Here is a 22,199-nt window from a genome sequence, read left to right as displayed (position 1 = left end):
CATTCCCTAATATAATATTTGTTAAGAACTTAGCTTAATTTATCGGAATTTTCTTTAAACTTCTTGGTACGTTTAGAATTTAACTTTAACGGTTAATCGAAAGATAAGGAGAAACAAAACAAAAAATAAGAAATAATAAAAAGAAAGAAAATTGATTGAAGAATACAAAAAAGGAAATTTGTAATGGAATAGAACTCGATTTTCAGGAAATATCAAAGTAACTGCACTTCGATATACTCGAAGCGCTTCTGGCAAGGATCGCCTACGGATCGAAAGGATCACTGGGTCGTCCCTGGACACGATTCGCATAAGAAGTACCGATAACGAAACATTTGTAAGTCGCGATAGTAGTCGATTCTTCGGTGTATCGTCTTGAAAACATCGATGACGATATAATAGCATAGAACGATCTGAAGGAAATTCCGCAAAAGGAAGGAAGTAAGAGAGAAAGATTTTTTTTTGTTTAAATAATCGAAAAATAATTTAGATATAAAATAAACAATAAAGATAAATCTAATGAGAGAATATTCTTCTTCTTTTTATTATAATAGCTTTATTATTGCTATTTCCGGGAGCGATTTGTTAAATAATAAAATTAAAATTGACGTCACAGATAAGGAATGAATATAAATAAAAATTAAAAAATTATAGTAATAGAGAGAGAGTACTTTTTCTTTCTCTTTTTCTCTCTATCTTACTCTATAAAAAAAGAAAAAGAAAAGAGAGTCTGAGAGTGACAGTGAGAGTGTGTGAGAAAGAGAGAGAGAGAGAAAGAGAATAAAAAGGAAAAAAGGGTGTAGTCGGAAGGAAGGAAAATGAAACTGGTCGCGAGGGACAAGGATGATGGCAAGGCTAGAAGAGATAGAAAATGAGAAGGGAGTGAATTACGAAGCGTCGAATGAAAAACCGGAGCGTTAGTTTGATGTACGAGTCGAGTCTCAGGAAGACCGAGATACGGCATCGTGTTTCTGATTATCGAACGTGAAAGCTCTTTCTCATCTTCTTTTCTCTTTCTCTCTTGTTTCTATCTGTCCCTATCCTACTTCACTTCTCTTTTTCTCGCTCAATGAAAACTCGACGAATGCTTCAGAATAATCGTCGGCACACACAGGACGAATCCGGTTGTTACGCGACGGCTTCGTCGACCTGAATTCCGATTGCACGAGAGGAATCGAGAAATTCGGTTCCTCTCTTGGTTTCTGGCGCATTGTAAATTTCGTTTAAGTAAACGAAAAAAAACAAAATATATAAAAATATATAAACGAGAAAGAAAGAAAGAAAGAAAAAAGAGAGGAAGAGAGAGAGAGAGAGAGAGAAAACGGAGTCTTTGACTTTAACCAATTTGCGATTCTTAATGCATTCGATTAATATCTCAACACTCGTCTCTTCTTTCTTTACTTTGGTATCTCGAAAAATTTAATGATCGTCCAATCTTTTTCGCTAATTATTCGTTACGTCAGATGCTTAAAAAGAGGCGTAGAATTTCTCGTCGTCGGTGTCGTGTTTTCTTCTGGCCAAAAGGGCCAGTTTAATTATTCAGAGAGAAAGCTTTTTGAAGTAACTTCTTCAAATTCTCTCTTCGTTATAAAAAAAAAAAAAAAATAAAAAGAAAAAAAAAATGAAAGAAAAAAGAACAAGTTTCTTATTCATGTAATCTGCTTGTGAAACGATGAAGTTTTTCAATGTAATGACAAAGAACAGAACCAGTTTTTATTCACATTTATTCATTTTCACAAATTACAGCGACTGAGAAATCTTTAGAAATGAAATTCTATGACAATTTTTAATCCATATGAAACGAAGATTATTTCATTGAATTATAACCAAAATACATTTCGCACAAATAAATGATTGTGTAATCGGTTGAAAAATTGTAGGCGAGCAGGTAATACTTTTTAAATATTACTGAAATGTTAAAACCCGGTAAATTAATTTTTAAATGAACACTTTTGTTCAACGACTTTTTTTTTGTTCGAGCATAAAGCAAAGATCATTTCATTAATTCTTAATAAATGTAACACAGCGTAAAAAATGATCCAGATATTTGTCTAGTAAATATATATACATTTAGACTAAGTACATTTACTTAAACCCGTCTTATTTTCAATGTACATTGTGTTATTTCTTATTCTATCTTTTTGCAAACATTTTTCAGACACAATCCCACGTCTAATAAATCGCAAAGAAAGGTTCAACGTCCGTGCAGTCTGTTGTTGAAATTTTATCGTAACGCTGGTACAACGGGGCAGTTTCTCAGCCGTGCATTCTAGTCGACCACTCTATGCCGTTCGTCCATGTTTGCGATTATTCTGTTTGTCATCCGTGACGCGTAAAGCGCTTTTGTATACGTAAAGGAAATAAATCAAAGTGGACCGCGAGAAGAGATTCTTACAATTACGTTTTGCAAAGCAAATTATCTAATAATAAGTAAAGCATATTATGTATAATGTTACTGTGAAAGACCGAAATTGAAGAATATCAAGATTTACATGGTCACTTGTCAATACATACCAAATACATCGGGTGAAAGATCGAATATTTGGGTTTATTATTATACATTAATATTTTGGACATATATCAAACGATCATGTGAATCTTGACATTCTCTAATTTCAGTCTTTCATGGTAACATATACATGTAATATATCTATATACACATGACCTTACATATCTAAACTATATATTAATCTCAAAAAGTGCAATATAAAACTAACGTTATTGGTGAGTTTCGAATTTTCTCATCGTTCGAGATCTGATACATAGTGATTAATTCACATGAGAGTTTCTCCTTTTAGCTTTAACAAGATTTACGATAGACGTCGCGATATCGATTGAACTTCTGTCATTTGTAAAAGTTCATTTCAGTATAGTATATTTGAGTATTTGTATCATTCTAAAAAGTTAATCCTGCCAAAGAGGTAAATCTTTTTTATATATCATGTTTTGTTTCATTTTAATTTCGATTTTATTTCGTAGAAATGTTTTAATGTAAAATTTTATATTTTCTTTTCTTTTTATATATGTTTAAATATTTTCCCGGATTTTAACTTTTATAATAGTATCGTAATATATTTAATTTTAAAAGAAACAAAATATTTCAAATTATATTCATATTAATTTATAAATTCGCATTTTAATCAATTTATTTTATAATCATTTATTAACTTATCAATAAACTAATTTGAAATATTTATAAAATAATAGAACGTTCTGCATATATTTGATGAATAGACGTAAAATGATTGATTTAATTTATTAAAAGATTTTTTTTATCGATTTATCGATACACCATATTGAAATATATTCATGAAATATTATAATTCACGGAAATAAATGGATTGCGTATGGATAAATTCAATGATCTTTTATTAATTCTTATAAGAGACGAGCGACGTTTTACGCGTAAGACGGTGTTTCTAATATTTTAAAAGGATTTCGACGTCGAAGACGACATCTTACCGTCAAGAAGACGACGAGACGCTTCTCTTAAATTGCGTGCCACGCAGACGAGCGACGATAGAAGTTAACAGTGTTGGGGATCTGCGTCGTACTCGTGCTCAAATAAACATGAACAGCTTCGCAAATTTAACGTCTCTTCGAAGCACTTGGGGGGACACTCACAAATGTCGTCCTAATGAATTTCAGTTTAAAAAGCTTTGCTAAACGCGGAATCGACATACAATATTACGACAATCCACAGTTTTAGTTTTATCATGATTTTAATTAATAATTTTATCAAGTAGTCACAGAGAGAGATCATGTATTTTAATTTTATTTTTATTTATTTCGAAATATTTTCTAAGTTTTTTAACTTTTATAATAGATTTAAATTATATTTCATTTGAGAGACAATAAATAAATTTTCCAAATTTCATACATATCGATTTATTAATTTTAAATTTTATTTAATTGTTAGAAAATGTTAATTGTTGTGTGATAATGAAATTGCTTCGAAAAAAATTGATGAAAACGATGTTAAAAAAATTATTATTATTTTACTTAACATTCTTCAGATAAAAGATAATTATTATTTAAGTTAAAGAGAATAAACAATAGGAAAATAATTTTTATCGATTTTACAATAAGATGTAATGCATCAGTAATGTTGCATTCTAGAAGATGCAAACGAAGGAAATTTACCTACCCCTTTACAGATAATAAACTCTTATAATTTGTAACTTCTATCTCAAGGTTGAACATTAAAAAAAGGAAAGAAATTCATTTTGACCATCAAGCTACGCGGGATGCCACTAATTAATTCGAAATCTATCGAGAACCAGCCATGTTGATGAGTTTTATACGCGAATCATAAAATCGAAACTCGATGGGCTGGTTTAGAAAATAGTTGTTGGTGTCTATATAGGGGTATCTCTTAAACTATTCGTTAAGAAAATGTTTCAAGTAAAAGTTACTTTGTGGAAAACATTTTGTACTGGTAACAAATTTTATTTAACATAAGTAAATATGTCTTCGCAATTTCATGGTTATCCTTGTTTCGTTTTTTTAAATGGAACTATATGTTTTTATTTATTGTTATATAGATAGACTTGTAACTACTTCCGTAACGAAATCATCGATCTACAATAATATGTTGGTTTTTCAAGTTTATTTATTACAGTTTCAAATTTATCTTCATTAAACACTCAGAAATAGTTTCTTATGTTCCGTATTCGAAAGAACGGCCTTGAATGTCAAAACAGTGATTTACCCTATCTCTAAATGATATTTCCATCCTATTGAAAGTTGTAGAACTTTGTTGGCAGACATTCTGTATACAAGTCTTCATATTATGAGGGGTAGGAGTATAATAAACTATTGTAAATTAAATTTTTATCGAAAAGAAGAACACGTAATTGCGATAATACTGATTCTTTCGAATTAACTGTAATTATAAAGAAGAATAACGATAAATCACATCATTAACTTGGATTTGTGTTTACATTCAAATTGATGAAATACTCCAGTAAATTAAGTTTAGGGAATGTTCAATGAGGATAAATTTTGAATTGCAATTAATGATTTTAAATGTCCTAAATACACTTATAAAAATTTTTGCAAAATCCAGTTAATTTTATTTATTGCAATTATAATAGAACTTATAATGGTATATTGCTTTATTATATACATATAACCATTCTTATAAAAAATAAAAATTGTAGATATACTTTTATCCAATATTTTTAGTTAAAAATAAAACAAAATCGAATTAGTATAAAAAGAACGAAGCCTTAATATAATATGATTAACGATATTAACAAAATTGACTTAAAAATCGGTATATTGTACAGCTTATAAGGTGTTCATAACGTGTCGAGTATGAGCGTCAGCGCACTTGTATGCTTTCAGGGACAAAAAAGCAAATCTTATGGTAGCGTGAAGATCATAGATCGGCTTAGTCACGATTTTGATACATAAAATATGTTACAATGCGAGAGTGTGGATAATAAATTAATAGTAATAGCGATTAACGTACTCGTTAATCGGATAAAAGTGTAGAGAGAAAGATAGTAAAAGATATAATATTTACATCTGCTAAATAATCGTAAAATATCACGTGAATAGAGGCAATTATGTAATAAGTAGTAGACGTTTGCCGTTGATATTTTAAACGAGAGAACGAATGCTGTCGGGACTTGGATTATAATTCTAATTTTCACGTCCTGAAACACGAGAGAAAAAGAGAGAAAGAGAAAGAGAATTTGAAACTAACTCAAACTACAGAACGTGCCACTTGTGGACGTTGTCTCGAACGTCTTTTGAAGTTTTCGTGGTACCAGCCTGGGCTTCTCTGACTTAAGGGTAATCTTACGAGCTAACTTTTCTCATTTCCCAGTTTGAGTTTTATACATAAATGAAAAAAGAAGAAGGAAATAAAGTAAATCGTTCATGATCATTCGAACGAAGATTTCGTTTTCTTTCCAAATTTATTCGTGCAAAAATAAAATATCATTTTGTTAGAAATGTTAATAATCAACGATTGCATTCAACAATATTGATAAATCATTTTCTTAGACAATACTCATCTAAAATACAAAAAATGAATTGTTTTTTCTTTTCTTTTTTATTTTTTTTTTGAAAATGAAATTGAAGAATATAATCGATATGGTTTTTCAAGATAGACGTTTAAAGGTCATCGACCAACGCGTATGAGTCATCGGACTGACTCAGTATGGACAAACGAGGACGAACGTCGACCATCACGAAAACTAACCCAGTTTAAAGAGAGAATCACGTAATAAGAGCCGTCACTATACGAGCTTCTTCAGGCTTCGTCATAAGATCTATTAACTCACGAATGATCTTGGAAGTGATCGCAATGTTTTTCTAACTTTATATACCTACATAAGAATTTTGTTAAAAACAGAAAAAGAAATACAATTGATTCTTGTATAACGCGTATAAATATTGCCACTATATTGTTTTCATAAATCTATTTACATTTAATAATTATTAAATTTGCTATTTAATTGAGAATTAGATTGTTTTCATTGCTATCGAATTCATTTCTTTCATAATTGTTTATTTTTCAATTGTTTTCTACTACTAAGTATACGTTATCTAGTAAATTGCCTTATTTTTTAGTTAAAGTAAATTTTAAATAAAACATTCAAAATCGTTGGGAGCTGTGTTGGTAACAAAATTGAAATATAATTCGGAGTGCAAAGGGTTAATACGTATATAATATGATCTCATGAACTAACTGTAAATTATCCCGAGGAAAATAAAAATTTTCTGTGACGCATCGCACATTAGCCATGTTGCACTGTAGTCTACTGTATAGAAAGACAAAAAAATATTATCATTGAGGATGTAAAAGTACGACGACGAACAAAGATACGAATTTAGCCAGCGATATAACGGCAGCTTGCGGCGAGTTTATGGCGAACGATTAGTAGTAAAAGTATTAAAGTACTCTATCGAAGACATGAAAATATCTTTTAACCAAAGGTATACTCTCGAATAAAAGAGAATAAACGTGCGTGTAACAAGTTTTATACCTTCGTATAGAGCAGAATTAACTTTAAAGACTCTATCTCTTCCTACTTCGCGTCCACCTCTTTACCTAGGATTCTATTTACATAAGAAGCTTTGGATGGGTTTACGCATCTACGATTCCCAGTTAGATCTCTAGACGATGGAAGCATGGTAATGGTTTTAATTAGTCAGCCGTATCGAGCGATTTCTCATCGTAAGTATTTACATAAGACACCACCTGTCTAGATTGTACAGGGAAAGTTTAATTGTACCTTTAACGAGTCCTAGATGAAATTAAACGTTTCTATATTGCGAAATCATACATTCCTATTAATTTATCGTTACATAATTTGTCTTGAGACACAGAATACAAATTTCTTTTTTTTTTTTGTTATTAGATCAATAATAATAGAAAAATAAAAAATATAGGAATATTATTATAAATTATTGACAAATTATATTATTGCATAGTAAATTATGTAGGTCTTGCCACATGCTAGATTACTATTTATGTAATTCTGCGTCGATTACTAAAAAGTCAAGCAACGTCGGCACAGTTAGTAAAATGATTGGATGATCCGTTTGTTGTTAACTCTAGAAAAGCGATAAAAAGATGCGATCTTTTTGGGTTTCTATACTAAATATTAATATCCTACAATTTTGCAAAAAAGAAAAAAAAACAAAACGTAAGTATAATTTTTTGTATTTTGAAATAGTCGATAACTTAATTTTAGAATCAGAATAAAATTAGGAAATATGGTTAAAGATTATGTTTCCAAAAGTAAACTCGTTCTTTCAAGGATAAATTTATAATTAGAAAAGATAAACGAAAAGTCATAAGCCCGTTTTGCCCGTGGCAACATTTTCTTACAAATTAATCGACGTGGCCAGGAAAAAGGCATTTCTTTAAACAGACCACCGGGAATATAATAGAAAAGATTAATAATATTCGAGTATTAAGAAAAGTAAAGAAAAAATTTAATTTATAATATCGTTTACTTACTAAATTTGTTCTATATCTTTTGTTTAAAAAATCATTGCAAAGCAAGAGAATTTTTTTTAGCAAAATCAACAAATTTGTGATTTCTACATTGAATTAAATTAATTTCACTTATAATTCTCAATTCCTTTGTATTTAACTTTACCTTTCTGATATTACTTCGCTATTCTTGTTCAACCCTAATAAACTGATAATAATGAAGCCCTTCTCTTTCTCTCTATCTGTCCTTCTAGATAAATGTGATCAATAATTATGACATTTGATTAATTAACATAAGTCAAAAAATTGCAAATATTTATTTAACGATATATTTTATAATATAAATAATTATAATATAAAATAAATAATAAAATCAATGTGTTTTCTCAATTGAATAACCAGTCATAATATTACCGGTACAAATGTATTAGTGGAAATTGGAAGATAGGAAATCTAACAAACCGATTGCGATTCTGATGCTGCGAGTAGAGTTCGAAGCATATTTAATGGCGCCAATTAACGACGGTTACAGGAGAGAGCTCGTGGTCGATGATGGCAATTTTGCCATGGTTACCCAGCTACGGCATCGACGTAACAAGGACGAAAACGAGCACTTTCTGCATCGAGCTCTTCTCCTTCCTTCCTTCCTTCCTTATTTCTTTCTCTTTTTGTCTTTCTTTCTCTCACTCTTTATTTCTCTCGTTCTTTGTTTCTGTTTCACTTGCTCTCTTATTCTCGTTCGCTTCTCGTTCTTCCATTCACGAATCGCAAGGAACCTCCTGAGGCTTTATGCACGCAAATTGCCACTGGCTGGTATTCAAACGAGGCAACCCCTTTGTTTAAACGCCTGTTCCGTGGCTCTCTGAAGATTCTAACAGCTGGATGCTCGACGTACCTAAGAAGAGGTTACACCTCGACCCCATCGAACTAACTTTTCAAACGTTCTAGTACATGCGTCGTAAAGATGCCTCTTCTCAACGCGATTTTAACAACGAGAAAATATTTTTTATCGAGATATAACTTTACCCAAGTCAACGACGTCATATCAATTATAAAAAAAAACAATAAAATAGTATACTTATCTTGATTAATAATCTCTATCGTAGACGTAGCGCGTGATATAATGTAATATAAATATTAAATATAGTAATTAATAGATACGCCTACGAGTAAATATTAATTTATTTGAAAAAAATAAAATTGTGTCCTTAAATTTAGTGTGTGATTAAAAGATCAACAAATTTTCTTTCATTTAAGTATATCGCGAATATTTTTCAACATAGATCAAAGTATAGATAGTCAAATGATATCATTTGTATATTTTATTCTCCATAGAAAGAATAAAAGATAAGACACGTTAGTTTCGAAGAGATAAGATACGTGATTAGAAAATATGATATATGTCGTGAACAAAAATATGATTATTAAATATAATAATATATTATTATGAATCAATTCGATAAAAAAAAAATTGTAAAATACGAAGAATGAAAAAATAAAATATGTTAATCTCTGGAAATTTCTCCCAGAAATTAGAGATTAGAAAATTCGATAGTATCGTATAAGTTTCACCTATACGATAGTATGATTATTAAATGTAATATGCGCTGGTAATAATGACAGTGAGCTAAGTAAAAAAAAAAAAAGAAAAGAAAAGAAATTGATTTGATGATAAATTATATTATATCACAATTTTTTGTGTTATAAAATAAATCAAAAAATAACTATTTTTAATTTTGCAACTTATACAAGTAGTATACTATTGCAATCATCGGTATATAATTATATGCATATATAGATAATCGATGAAAAAAAAATATTGTAAAATAGAAGAAATAAAAAGATAAAACACACCAGTCTCTGATAATTTCATGAAGAAATCAGAAATTAGAAAATGGGATTATGTCGCGAATACTCACTCGGTGGTTTCGAGGTACTGGAAGACCCGATAGACGGGACGTCGATACATGAAGAGATGATCCTCGACACGCTCCACCATCATCCTAAAACCACTTCATTCGAAACGGTGGGGTCACTTATCATTACCCACCACTAATCACCGAGTTCTCAGTAGTAGTAAATAGTAGCACAACACTGTTATCACGAATAAAAATTACGAACGATTTTTCGACGATTTAGTTAGTCTCTTTTTTTTCTTATCAGTCTTACGATTCGTATCACTTATCTTTAGTCTTTTCGAAAAGAAACGTATCGATCGATGGGGGACGGTTATTTAAAATGCAGGCACATACATTGATCAAAGAATTGTTCGTATGATTGGTTAAAATAACGTTTCGATCGTGTTTTCAAACGATTCTTTGTATCTCTTCAATTTAGATGGCTCGGTGATTCAATTCTAGTATATTCTAGAAACTTTAGACGGTCATGGATGGAACGATCATTAAAATCAGTCTTTCACTTTCGTCTTTTCTCTCCTTCAATAGTATCTTCTGATAAAAGATAATAATAAATTGGTTAACCCTTAAATACATGTAATTGTAAGAATATTACGGCATTTTTATATTAATTTATATGCTGAAAATTACAATAACGTATATATAATTTCCTGTATATAATATTTATATTTATAAAAACGTCGAGAAAAATAAATCATGCATCAAAGGATTAAACGTCTAGAAAAAATCGATCTGAACTAAACACAAACGAAAAAGAAGAAAAAAAAAAGAAAAAAAGAGAATAGAATCGACACGCGAGAATCGTAAATATCTATTGATCAAACTCGAGTCGATCAAAACGAAGAAAAGGGAAGAATTTTGAAGTGACTCGGGTTTTATTCGAGTGGCTAGCGTTAAATCCGCTATGAATCGTATGTTCCGGTACTCGAAGAAGAGGAAGAGGAAGAGGAAGAAGAAGTAGAAGAAGAAGAAGAAGAAGAAGGAGAAGAAGAAGAAGAAGAAGGCCTGATAAGAAGCTTGCGTGCGAATGCATATATGCATGGGCAAAGCTATCCTATCTCGAAACGACGCTACGACGACGATGGCGACGTGGGCACCGCCTAAAGCCGCCTGCAGTCTCCGCAAAGGGAGAGAGAGAGACAGATAGAGAGACAGAAACGAAGGGTGGGGGGAGGAAGAAAGAGAGAGAGAGAGAGAGAAGGAGAGGGAGGGCACCGACCACCGCAGTCTTACCCCCGCGACTCAGGGCAATCAACCCCTTGTCTCCTGGATTCCTTCGTGCGAAACGCGAGTCCCTACAAACTTGGGAAAGGTGAATATCGATCGTGCATTACCAGATACGCGTGAACCCTACAGTTTGGTCTATTAAACAGCCACGCACGCAACTATACTGTTAACTCCTTTCTAGTATGTAATTTAATTCTTTGTTAAATCAATTCCTTCGGATATTTAATATCTATGATATAACATTTTCAACATATATATTATATATATATTCGTTTTTAATTAATCAATATATTATATTTAGAGATAACTTCTTGAGATTTCTTTTGAACAAATAAATTTGTTTGTTTTTATTTTTGTTCTTCTCTTCATTTGTTTTTTAAAGATTATTTCGAATTATTTCAAGGTACGCGCGTTGTTTGATATTTTAAATCGTAGCGAACGTCGACCGACTCGAGACGGACGGAAAAAGATCTTTGGCAAGATGATGATCGGCCCCGTACTTGAACTTTCACGACGAATTCACGTTGTTAGTTTCAAGAGAGTTTCACTCTGGCTTTTTTCTATCTTTCTCTCTTCTTTTCTATCTACAGATTGGCTAGACTTTACGAAAGATCAATGTTTACTCGTGAACAAGAGAAATTGTATCGGATTTAAGAATAGTCGAATTTCGAAATCTATGGAAAACTATTAGCATGAATTTTCGAAAAGTTAACCAAAAATATTCACTCGAAATTACGAAAAATTTTGTACTAAATCGTATAGAACGATTCTTCTTCGTATAGAAACTCAACGATAAGATATAAGAATGAAGAAAAAGAAAATATAAACGTTATATCGAATCGGGTTGTCGGTATGCCCAGTAAATACGCGCGAAATTCAGTAAACGCGATTTCCGACATAGCGTGTCAGTGACAGAAACCAAGGTCGTGCAACCTTGACACGAGAGCAGGGTAAAGCTTCTCCCGCCATTGGGTGGGTACTTAGCCTTTCTCTATTCCAACTGCACCCCTATATTTTCTTTATCATTCAAAAATATAACGATCTATCGAAACTAATCACTTTCTTCACAGAAACAAAACTATTCACCACGAATCCATTAACTGATCGATCGAATATTCTTTTGCCTCTATTTAAATTCACGAAAATAATCCTATCTTCACCGTAAACACAGGGAAACACCGTAAGCAAACATCACGACGAATGGAATGATGGAAGAAGGAGTTGTTTAACTGTTAGATACAGATATCAAGTTATTCGACATTTTCATAGCGTCTGTTTCTTGTGACCTTGGACCTGGGTGAAGGCCAGAACGCGTCTTGTTATCCCTGCTGAAGATACCAGAGATACCGGAAGTAGTAAAAGTAGCGCTTAGCAACAGCCAAATGTCTTCCTATTTCTCTCTCTCTCTCTCTCTCTCTCTCTTTCTCTCTCTCTCTTTCCCTTCCTATTTCCTTTAGTTTCTTCGAGTTCTCGTCTTCGTCTCGGTGGACCGATGTGTTCTGTCGCGATGCGGTGTGTCGACGTTCGCGACAAGGACGCGCGTTTTCTATCTCTCTTTCTCTTTCTCTCTCGAGCTAACGTACTATATAGAAGACTATAGCGAGTAGGTATACGTTTTACCGGCCGAAGGGGAGCAAGCGCTTTGCTGGGTGCGGCAGCCTGCGCCGCGACGCCCGGCGTCCGTTCCACCACCACCATCACCACCACCGTTACTAATACTATCAGCAACAGCACGCGTCCTTCCTACTCGACGCTCGTTGCTACCACTACCACCACCACCATTACCACCACCACCATCACCACCACCACCATCACCACCATTGCGAGCATCAGCCTCAACACCACCAACGCCACCGCCCCTCCTAAAACGCGCGAACGAGGCCGAAGTTAACGGCCGAGCCGAGCAAGCTTCGTGAAATTCTTTTGTATGTGTATGTGTATTTCTGTATATATATATATATATATATATATATATATATATATGTATACTTTTATATACACATATATATGTGTGGGTTGAGCTACAGTGGTTACAAAAAGTATTGACACTCATCTGAATTTTTATATTCTACAATTTCACTTTAATAGTCGAAGGTTTTCATTCTAATTATATATAAATTATAGTTAGACTTTTAAAGGATATATATATAAGTATATCTCTACGAAGTAAAAAAATAAATATAATAATAATAGATAAATAAAAAGTATATATATACACACACGAAGTGTAGATATACTTTTTAGAAAATATATTACACGAATATTTTTTGTAGTATTAATATTGAAAATATCTCATTCCTCCATGTTCTTATAACTCGAGTAAACTAGATTTTATTATACAATTTATATTTACTTTAATTATAGTTTGTTTTTAATAATAAAGGAAATGAAGAGAACAATAGACCGAGTCTATTTTTCAATATTAAAAAAGAAAAAAGTAAAATATAGACTAATCTTTTGTTATGCTTGTGTCACATTATACTACTACTACTACTATCACTATATAACTTTGTAAAAAAAAGAATAGTTAAAAAAAAAAAACTTATTGCAGCTACTGTACGTTTTCAAGCATTCTATTGATATGCTCATGCTTCATATTAGAGAAAAAAAAAAGAATTTCCAGAAGCGTTGAAATACATTTTCCCGACACTCTCTTATATCAATTATATGTTCTCGCGGTAACTCTAATAGAATTTAATCAAGCTGAAATACCGTTTTATCGAATTATTGACAAACTATCGTACGATCGCTTATTTTCAGCTTCACATTGGAGACGCTGCATGCTTCAGGCAATATGCTCTAACTCCGACTTTGTTCGAATTAATGACGCGTCGAGAAAAGTTCGAACTCGTTCGTGCGTCCGCAGGAAGATGATCGTTCGAGCAGAGTCTAAGAGAGGAGTTTTGCTTTTTCAATTTTTCTTTTTATCAAGTCGAAAACTTTTCTCGTCATTCAACGTTTCGCGAGTTTGAAAACAAATTGTTTGGGGGATAATTATCTAACATGTTTATTTTTAGTTTTCACCTGTGGTTATTTTCTTTTTTATATACATAGATGTGAGTATAATTCGATATTCTTGTACGATAATCGAACGATTCACTTTCAAACGAGTCACGATCGATCCTTTAATGTGTCCTCGAAACGCTATTCCACACCTTCTTCAGCCTCCGTTTTACGTTTTATCGTAAATGTACTCGTTGAAAGGCGATCGACCCTTCTTTTGCACGAGAAAACGGCGAGAGTGCCAGCCAGCCAGCAAAGTTAAGGCTATTCTTGCAAAAAGTGAAAAACCCTCCTTTCTGTATGAAATTCACATGCAATCGGAGATCTGAGTGGGCTTAAGCACCATTCAAAACGAACCTAAAACGTATCTCCAATCGTGAAAAAAATCGGATTTTTATAAATGTAACTTAATTTTATGAGAATAATATTATTTAATTAAATCTCCATTTTAATCGGGTTTTTCCCTCCACGAATATTTCTTGGTAAACAGCAAAGTTATTAATTGCTTTTTGTGTTTTTTACTTTTTTTCTTTTATTACAGAAATTCGAACATTGGAAACATTCGACTAATATCTTTGTTTGCGCCATATATACCTTAAAATGAAAGGATTTATCGAATGGTAACTGGAAATGTAGTTTGAAGTGTTCGCATTAGCGAACAAACGTGAGGAGAATTCTACGAATTCCAATCGAGTTTTATCGATGATAAAACGATTATAAGATTTACGTGAGAGTATATTCATAGAAATATTTATCCTTTAGATATTGTTTACTCATTAATTTTTTGAAATAAAAGAGATACACACACTCTCTCTCTCTCTCTTTCTTTGTTCTAGTTTTGTATTCTCTCTCTCTCTCTCTCAAAAGAAAGAAAAAAAACGTATTGTAAGTTTACTCGTTTCGGTGAAAATCTACACGATGTTATCGAACGAAAACTTTTCAACTATCCTTTTAACACGTAGCATTCGATGGAAAGCGTGTATCGTCGCGAATAAACATCTTGCATTTTTCCCAGGGTTTCAATACTTTTTTTTTAAAACGTTTAACGTTTTCAAACGATTACAAGAAAGAAAAATAAACCACGAATTCCTATATACTATTCACTTTTAAATAATTCATTATTTTTATTACGATATCATTTCTATTTTATATACAAATATAAATAATCCATATAATTTATACTATAATATAACTCTTTTTTATTATATATATATATATATATATAAATATATAAATAATTCATAATTTTTATATTACGTCGCTTAATTTACATTATTGATTCAATTTATTTAAATGTTCAACGTAAAATACTGTGCAAGTTATCGAGCGATAAGTTGGAAGGGCGTATCTGCGAGTTTTCGAGATGCATCTGGTCTCGTGAACGCGTGTATGCCAGCCCTGAACCCATGCAGAGCGACGAGCCTGGAAAGCCGGCTGCCCAGGAGGGTGGACGCAACCCTATTCGGTCCTAGTACGTGCATATATAACCCTCGATGTTTCCTGTAAGTACAACCAACCTATTCCCGTGCTACCGATGCGCAATGCGAATGTCGGAGGGTAAGGGTCAGTTCGTGTATGCGTGTCTATGTGTATTTGCTTCTTCCCTTTACATCAAACGAATTTGCGTTTGCATTGTGCAATTGGACAATAGAGATAAATCTCTTTAAAAATATAAATTCATTAATATTAATGAGTGTAAGTACGCGAAAATAATCGATAAAGCACACGATCGACAGTATTTTTTTGGTTTTCAAAGAAATACTCTGTAATTGTTAGTTTTTTTTTTGTTTTTTAATTAAATTTATATGACATTTTTAAATAATAGAATTCTTACAATTACGTGAGATGATGAATTATTAACTCTCTCTGTAAGTATTATAAATTGTTAAATATAAGTGGAAAATTATAATTTGGTTCATTTTATATAAGAATTTTGAGAACACTAAAAATCAATTTTAGTAATTATTTTTTTAAATAAGAGTACCAAGTTACATATTAAAATAATATTTTTACATTTTGTAACATAATTTTTTTGAATTAACTGACGCGAGAGAAAAAATAGATATAATTTCTATGTAATCGTTTCTGATTATTTTATAAAATACAAAAGATAAAAGACGTTTAATGAACTGATCAATTGATATAAAAAAGAAAGAGAGAAGCAGACAAAGAGTCTTTTTAAGTGGCATAGAAGTTGGCATTGCGGCCATCGTTAATTTGGGATCACCAAAGTCAACGTCGAAAAGAGCTGTTAATGTCACATGTCGCATGGTCATAATGGATTTCTTGCGATGTAACATAATGTACAGTAGAATATACGGGTAGTACGATTTTGGTATTAAATAAATAAAAAAAGAAAACCACATAGACTAGTAATATTTTTTTCAAAAGAAGCCACGTTACTATTGAAAAACAATAATTTGTGAGTTTGTAAATATGAATAAAACGTATATTAAAAAAAGAATACCATAAATAAATCAATTATTTATATTACTATGAAATGAAAAATTTGTTGGAAAAATTTCGTTTAATATCATACGAGTTATATATAATATATTATCGGAAAAATATTAAAGTGAATAAAAAATAATATTCGAATTGGTAAACACGAGAATATGAATAATAAAATATACGAAAAATATTGCAAAACAAAATATCTTTAAAAGGATCGTAACAAACGAGTTGGTATGATTAATATAAGTTACGTTGATGTATAATAAATTATAAATATTTATGTAGGAAGCATTAAAAAATGTTGAGGATGGTAAAAATTTTATTGCAACGTTCGTTAAGTTCTTTTACGAGAACACCATGAAATCTTCAAAGTAGTCGCGCTCGTTTTGCGGAAATTCCGATTAAAAGGAGCACGCCACTAGAGAAAACGTAATTTTAAAAAGTCGTATACTCTTGGCACGCTATCAATTAAATTTATTCGATGTTCCTCTGTCTATGGCAGTTATATAGCTAACTAACATAATTTTTAGAGAAATTGTACAAATAGATTAACACACGTCCATCATCGTGTGGCTAGAAATAAAATCACATTTTGTAATAGTTCTTTCAAATTTTATAAGTATGCAAAAAAGAATTTTTTTATTTCAATGATCCTATACACGAAATTTGTTTTATTTTATACCAAAAACAAATATATATTTTGTAATAATATATAAATGTGAAAATATTATACAAATTTAAATTGTAATTTTATGTCAAAACCGTAACGTCTACATATAAATTGAACACGTGTAAAATAATAAAATTATAAAATTACTATTACATGTACGTGGCATACAAAAGAGTTAAACTAATTGTGAGGATTATTAAATAATCATTCATTAAAAAACAATAATAAAATTATTTTTCTTTCTATTGGTAATGAAATTCAAAGAAATTCACTTGACATTTTGATAATCTTCTATTTCTTAACTATTGAAATTGTACAAAAGGCAGTTGAAACATAGATAAAGTTGTAAGAAGAATAGTTTCAGGATTTCATTCATTGTTTCACCGAACAATTCGAAAAGGATCTCGTAGAAATTTCTCACGAATAAAGTTACGCATGCTTGTTCTAACAATAAGTTAATTCAATTAAAATCGAAATTCCTTAGAGTTCTAGGTAAATTGTTGTAAAGGGTAGAAACGAAGGAAGCTGAAATACCCAAAGTTTCGATTTTTACTATTTCTCTCTTTTTCTCTCTCTCATTTTTTTAAAAATTCCCAACACGTACGTAATCTTGACGTTGGCGCATCCTGTAGTACGACAGGATAGATTCTCGATAATACTTGAAAAAAAAAAAAATGACGCTGACATATCCTTTTCTTTACGACACCGACATCTTATTCCGTTTTACAAGATGTCTAACGCCAAATGTTCGATCAATTCTCTTGCTCTCTCTTTTTCTGTCTCTTCCACTCGTACCTGTCGAATTCTTTCATCACAAAAACGCATTTTTACATTCTAGTCTTTAAAATAAAAATTTTCAATAAAGTTCCTTTATTCAAATCGGTTAAAAAAATTAATTAATTGATGTTATTCAAATCAAATTTCATTCGATCCATTTGTCTATTATAAAAATTCCAAATTAATCCATAACAAATCGATTTATATATATATATATAACAATAAATATATCTTTTTTATTCACATAAATAATAAATTCAATATAAATAGAGTGTCATTAAATTCAGTTTATTCAAGAATCTTTACTTGATAAAGAAGTAAGCAAATATTCGTTCATAAACACTGAATCAATTTATTTACTCAGACGAGATTGAAATCATTATCAAAGTTTAACAAATGACAAGATTATTTTTTTAAATTCATCCCTTTTAAACCATAAAATAAAACGAAACCGTAAATATTATTTCATTTAAAAAGGATCCTAGGGGTAAGTTATGTTCGAGGCTTAGATCATATCATTACCCTTTTTCTACCAACGTTTACTATCTTCCCCTTCTCTCTTTCCTTATCCCTTCTGACATTTCACCCTACACGAGATAGACGAACCCTAACGAAAAGGGGGATTTGGTTTCTAACCAAATGCGAACGGCCAGCATAACGTGCAGCATAAAGGACACGATTTCATCTCGTTTCCTTTCCTCTTTTTTTTTTTCCTTTTTTATCTTTCGCACGTTTTTTTTTTTTTATACCTCTCACCGATATCACATTTTATCTTCTATGGCTGTCACTTTCTATCTCTCTTTCTCTCTGTCTCTGTTTCTCGTATCTATGGTTGCTCGCATCGTCGCGTTGGTCGAGTATATTGAGTTATCGATCCGCGAAGCCACTGGCTCGGTTTCGAGTCTCTCACGAGGATGCTGCAAACTTTTTTTCTCTCTCTAGATACTTTCTAGGGAATGAGGAACAATAGTTCTTTAACTAATACCACCGTTATGAGAAATTATTCCTTTTTACGGTGTTTCCACATGATCAAACATTGAAACGCTACTTTTATCCCCTGTAGAAAATATTAATTATTTAGGATTATTAGGAAGTCGTTATAAGTAAGTTTATAATATGTGATCGGTTTATTATAAAAAGATAATTAAGAAAAAGGGAAAAATTTGATTTTTTGTAAATAAACGTCGTCGGTAAGAATTTTTATCAATTTTAATCGAGTTCGTTGTGAAGGATTAAATTAAGGGGAGCAAGTTTCCTTTGTTCTCTGTTTCTTTTCAATTAATTAAAATATATTTTTATAAATAATAAATTCAATTGAAATCGAGTTTAATTAAAAAAAAAAAAACATTAGTCAACGACTTAGCCCTATTGGATTATTAGATCCTGTCAAATCATAAAAATCAAGCAACGTGGGCATGGTTAATAAAATGAATGGGGTGACTCGTTCAAAAAAAAAAAAAAAAGATAAACTATGTGTTGTTGAAATGGTAAAAAGACGCGACTTCTTTGGTAGTATTAAATAGGTGTTAGAAGGTGTTCGTAGAGAAGAGTAATTCGAAGAATAAAAAAAAAGGAAGAGTAAAAATTAAATAAATATTAAAAATTCTTCTTTTTGTTTATTACGAATTCGTGATTCGATAAAGTAGTAAACGGATTATTAATATAAGTAAATACGTTGTCGGTAAATACTAAACTTTAATAAATAAGTTTAGAGATTGGTAAATAAAAAAGATGAAAAGAATGTTTTAAGCTGATAAAGTTAATATAAGGGCTCATAGATGTCTATTGCCTTTTGATTTTCATTTAACGGCCAATCACACGGAAATTCACGGTAAAGCATTGACGGTAATTAAAACCTTCATAATTAATGATGAAGCTCTTTCGAGTAATAGTGAAACTTTTTTTCATTTTTTTTTTTCGTAACAAAGAAAGATTTACAAGCGTGCACGTCAAAGCAACGAATAAAGGAATAACGCATAACGGTGGAGAATTATCTTCGTTGATGTCACATTTACGGCTATACGATTCGTTGAAAATAAGAGAAATAAAATACATTTTTATCTGTGAATAAAATTTCTACACGAATTTCGAAGATTAATATTGACATTTTAATACGTATTCCAACAACTTTCTTTTTGTCTTGAAGAAAGAACATTTATAAATAAAAATATCAAATATAACTATGATTATTATATTTAGATATAAAATTCAAAGTAATTCTATGTCAAAAGATTATAATCAAACTTACAAAGTACGATATATGACATATACGTTATAATTATAGAATATATCTATAAAAGATGCAGAAAAAGTTAAAGCTCAACCATATAAACATACTTTTATTCAAGGCTCATATGATAATTATATCATATCATGAAAAACAGACAAAATTCTGTGAGTATCCTTTTTATTAAATATTATTTTTATCCCTTAATTTTTGTAAATTAAAACTATTAGCACTAATACAAGATTTTAGTTAAATAGGTTATCCGGTATAATAAAAGTTAATATAATTAAAAAATTAATAATTCTTTTATACGTGCATGGCTTCAATGTTATATATACTTAGATGGTTAACTATTTCAATATTAAAAAATGAGAGATAGTTATAAATATAATTTATTATTTATCCTTTTGTTTGTTTCTGTTTATTTTTTATTAATACCTTTAATATTCAATTGCTTTTTTATTAATATAGAAGACTTTTAAAAATACTACTATGTTTGTTGGTTCAACTCAATATTTTGGAGCAACGTATCTTGTGGGATTAGAAAACCGTGAGAGATAGATTTTACGGTGCAACGGCTTGGCTGATGCACCAACGCTGGTGCATCAAGGCATCGGAAGAAGCCTTCCATGCTTCGGCAGTCAAAACATTTTTACCGCGGCATCCTGCATCAGAATTTACCTTCCCTTTTCTACTAGCTGAGGTGCTTTTCCATCGCGAGATGAAAGATCTATCTTGGCATACTTTTTTTTTTCCTTTTGTAAAACCAATGTTTTACCTTACTTACTATGAGTCCACAAGGAAACGTTTACCGACTCTTTTCTTCCGGAGCATTAGTTTCTATCGTTTATCGAATTTCCTGCTTTAATATTCCTACCGGAAATGATAAAGTGTTATAAGAACGACTTTGATATATATACTATATAAATATAGATGAGAATATATTTAGATTGAAGCGTTATATTTATATGCGTTGCTTCTTTTACATATGATTTATTTCAATATTTGCAATTTCTTTTGTTTATAAACGCGATAAATGTTTCAGATAATTTTCTATTTTATCCATTTTAAAAAGATTTGTAATTATTATCATTTTATTTAATACGATTTGTACAATCATTTTTTAATAATTATTTAAAAAAAAAAAAATTGATCCTTTTTTTTCAATTCTTCGCTAATTTCGTTCGACTGATTTAGAATCGATCCTAAATACCTAAAGTTGCTGACCCGTTCAAAAATGTAACGACCAAGTTTCCGATATTATGCAAATTTTGCATTCTATCGATGACCATATATTCGATTTTTTTCACGCTTATATTTCATTCGTTAAAAAAATTAATACTCATTTAAATTCTCCAATTATTATGCCTTCATACGTATACTAATTTTGACTAATGATTAATTATTTTTACTATCTATATAATTTTTACATATAAGAGATAAAACTAATCGAGAACTCGACTCTACCGTGTTTCTCCATAACGAGAAACTTACGTTAAGGCTTTTCGTTTCCCCGTTGCTAATTACAAATTCACCCCTTCTATCCCGAAATACTATTCCAAGAATGTTTTTACCTCGACAAACGTTCTGTCTTTGAAACAAAAAAGCCTACTTAAATACTAACAAGAAATTATAATGAATAACACTACATTAATACTAATATATTTATATATAATTAAAAATTATAATTATAAAGTCGTAATCGTATATAATTAAACAAAAAAAAATTCATAATTTTATGCTAATCATTATATTGTACTTTCAATTTGATAAAACGTTGTAAATTTACGTATAATAAAATTCTGTTACATATAATACATTTGATTATATCAAAAGACCATTATAATTAATAAAAAAAAAGGAATAATATGTTAAGTAAGATGTTACAAAGCACAGAATTTCTAAGAGGATCCGTGTTAAAAAATACAAATGACTTGATCTAGTCAAGATTTTTATAACAACAATAATAAT

General features: G+C 30.7%; 1 protein-coding gene across 6 annotated transcripts in view; it reads right to left on the bottom strand.

Moving 5' to 3' along the window:
- The window catches only part of LOC106784223 (focal adhesion kinase 1), a 75,828-nt gene that overhangs the window by 20,107 nt on the left and 33,522 nt on the right, over positions 1–22,199 (bottom strand). For 2 of the 6 annotated variants that reach the window (XM_014743545.1, XM_014743543.1), the window contains exon 2: positions 9,874–10,404. The exons of 3 other annotated variants lie outside the window; for them this stretch is intronic. In XM_014743545.1, coding sequence (XP_014599031.1) covers positions 9,874–9,956 — 83 coding nt within the window. In that variant the 5' untranslated portion in view covers positions 9,957–10,404. Of the gene's footprint in view, positions 1–9,873; positions 10,405–12,383; positions 12,842–22,199 lie in introns of those variants that run through there. One more of the 6 variants, XM_014743544.1, reaches the window with a different exon arrangement.

The sequence above is a fragment of the Polistes canadensis genome, unplaced genomic scaffold (genome assembly GCF_001313835.1).
Source record: "Polistes canadensis isolate GaletaPanama2010 unplaced genomic scaffold, ASM131383v1 scaffold_32, whole genome shotgun sequence".
NCBI classification, from domain to species: Eukaryota; Metazoa; Arthropoda; class Insecta; order Hymenoptera; family Vespidae; genus Polistes; species Polistes canadensis.
The sequence above is the reverse complement of the archived record's forward strand: the minus strand, read 5'-3'. Positions and strand labels throughout refer to the sequence as shown.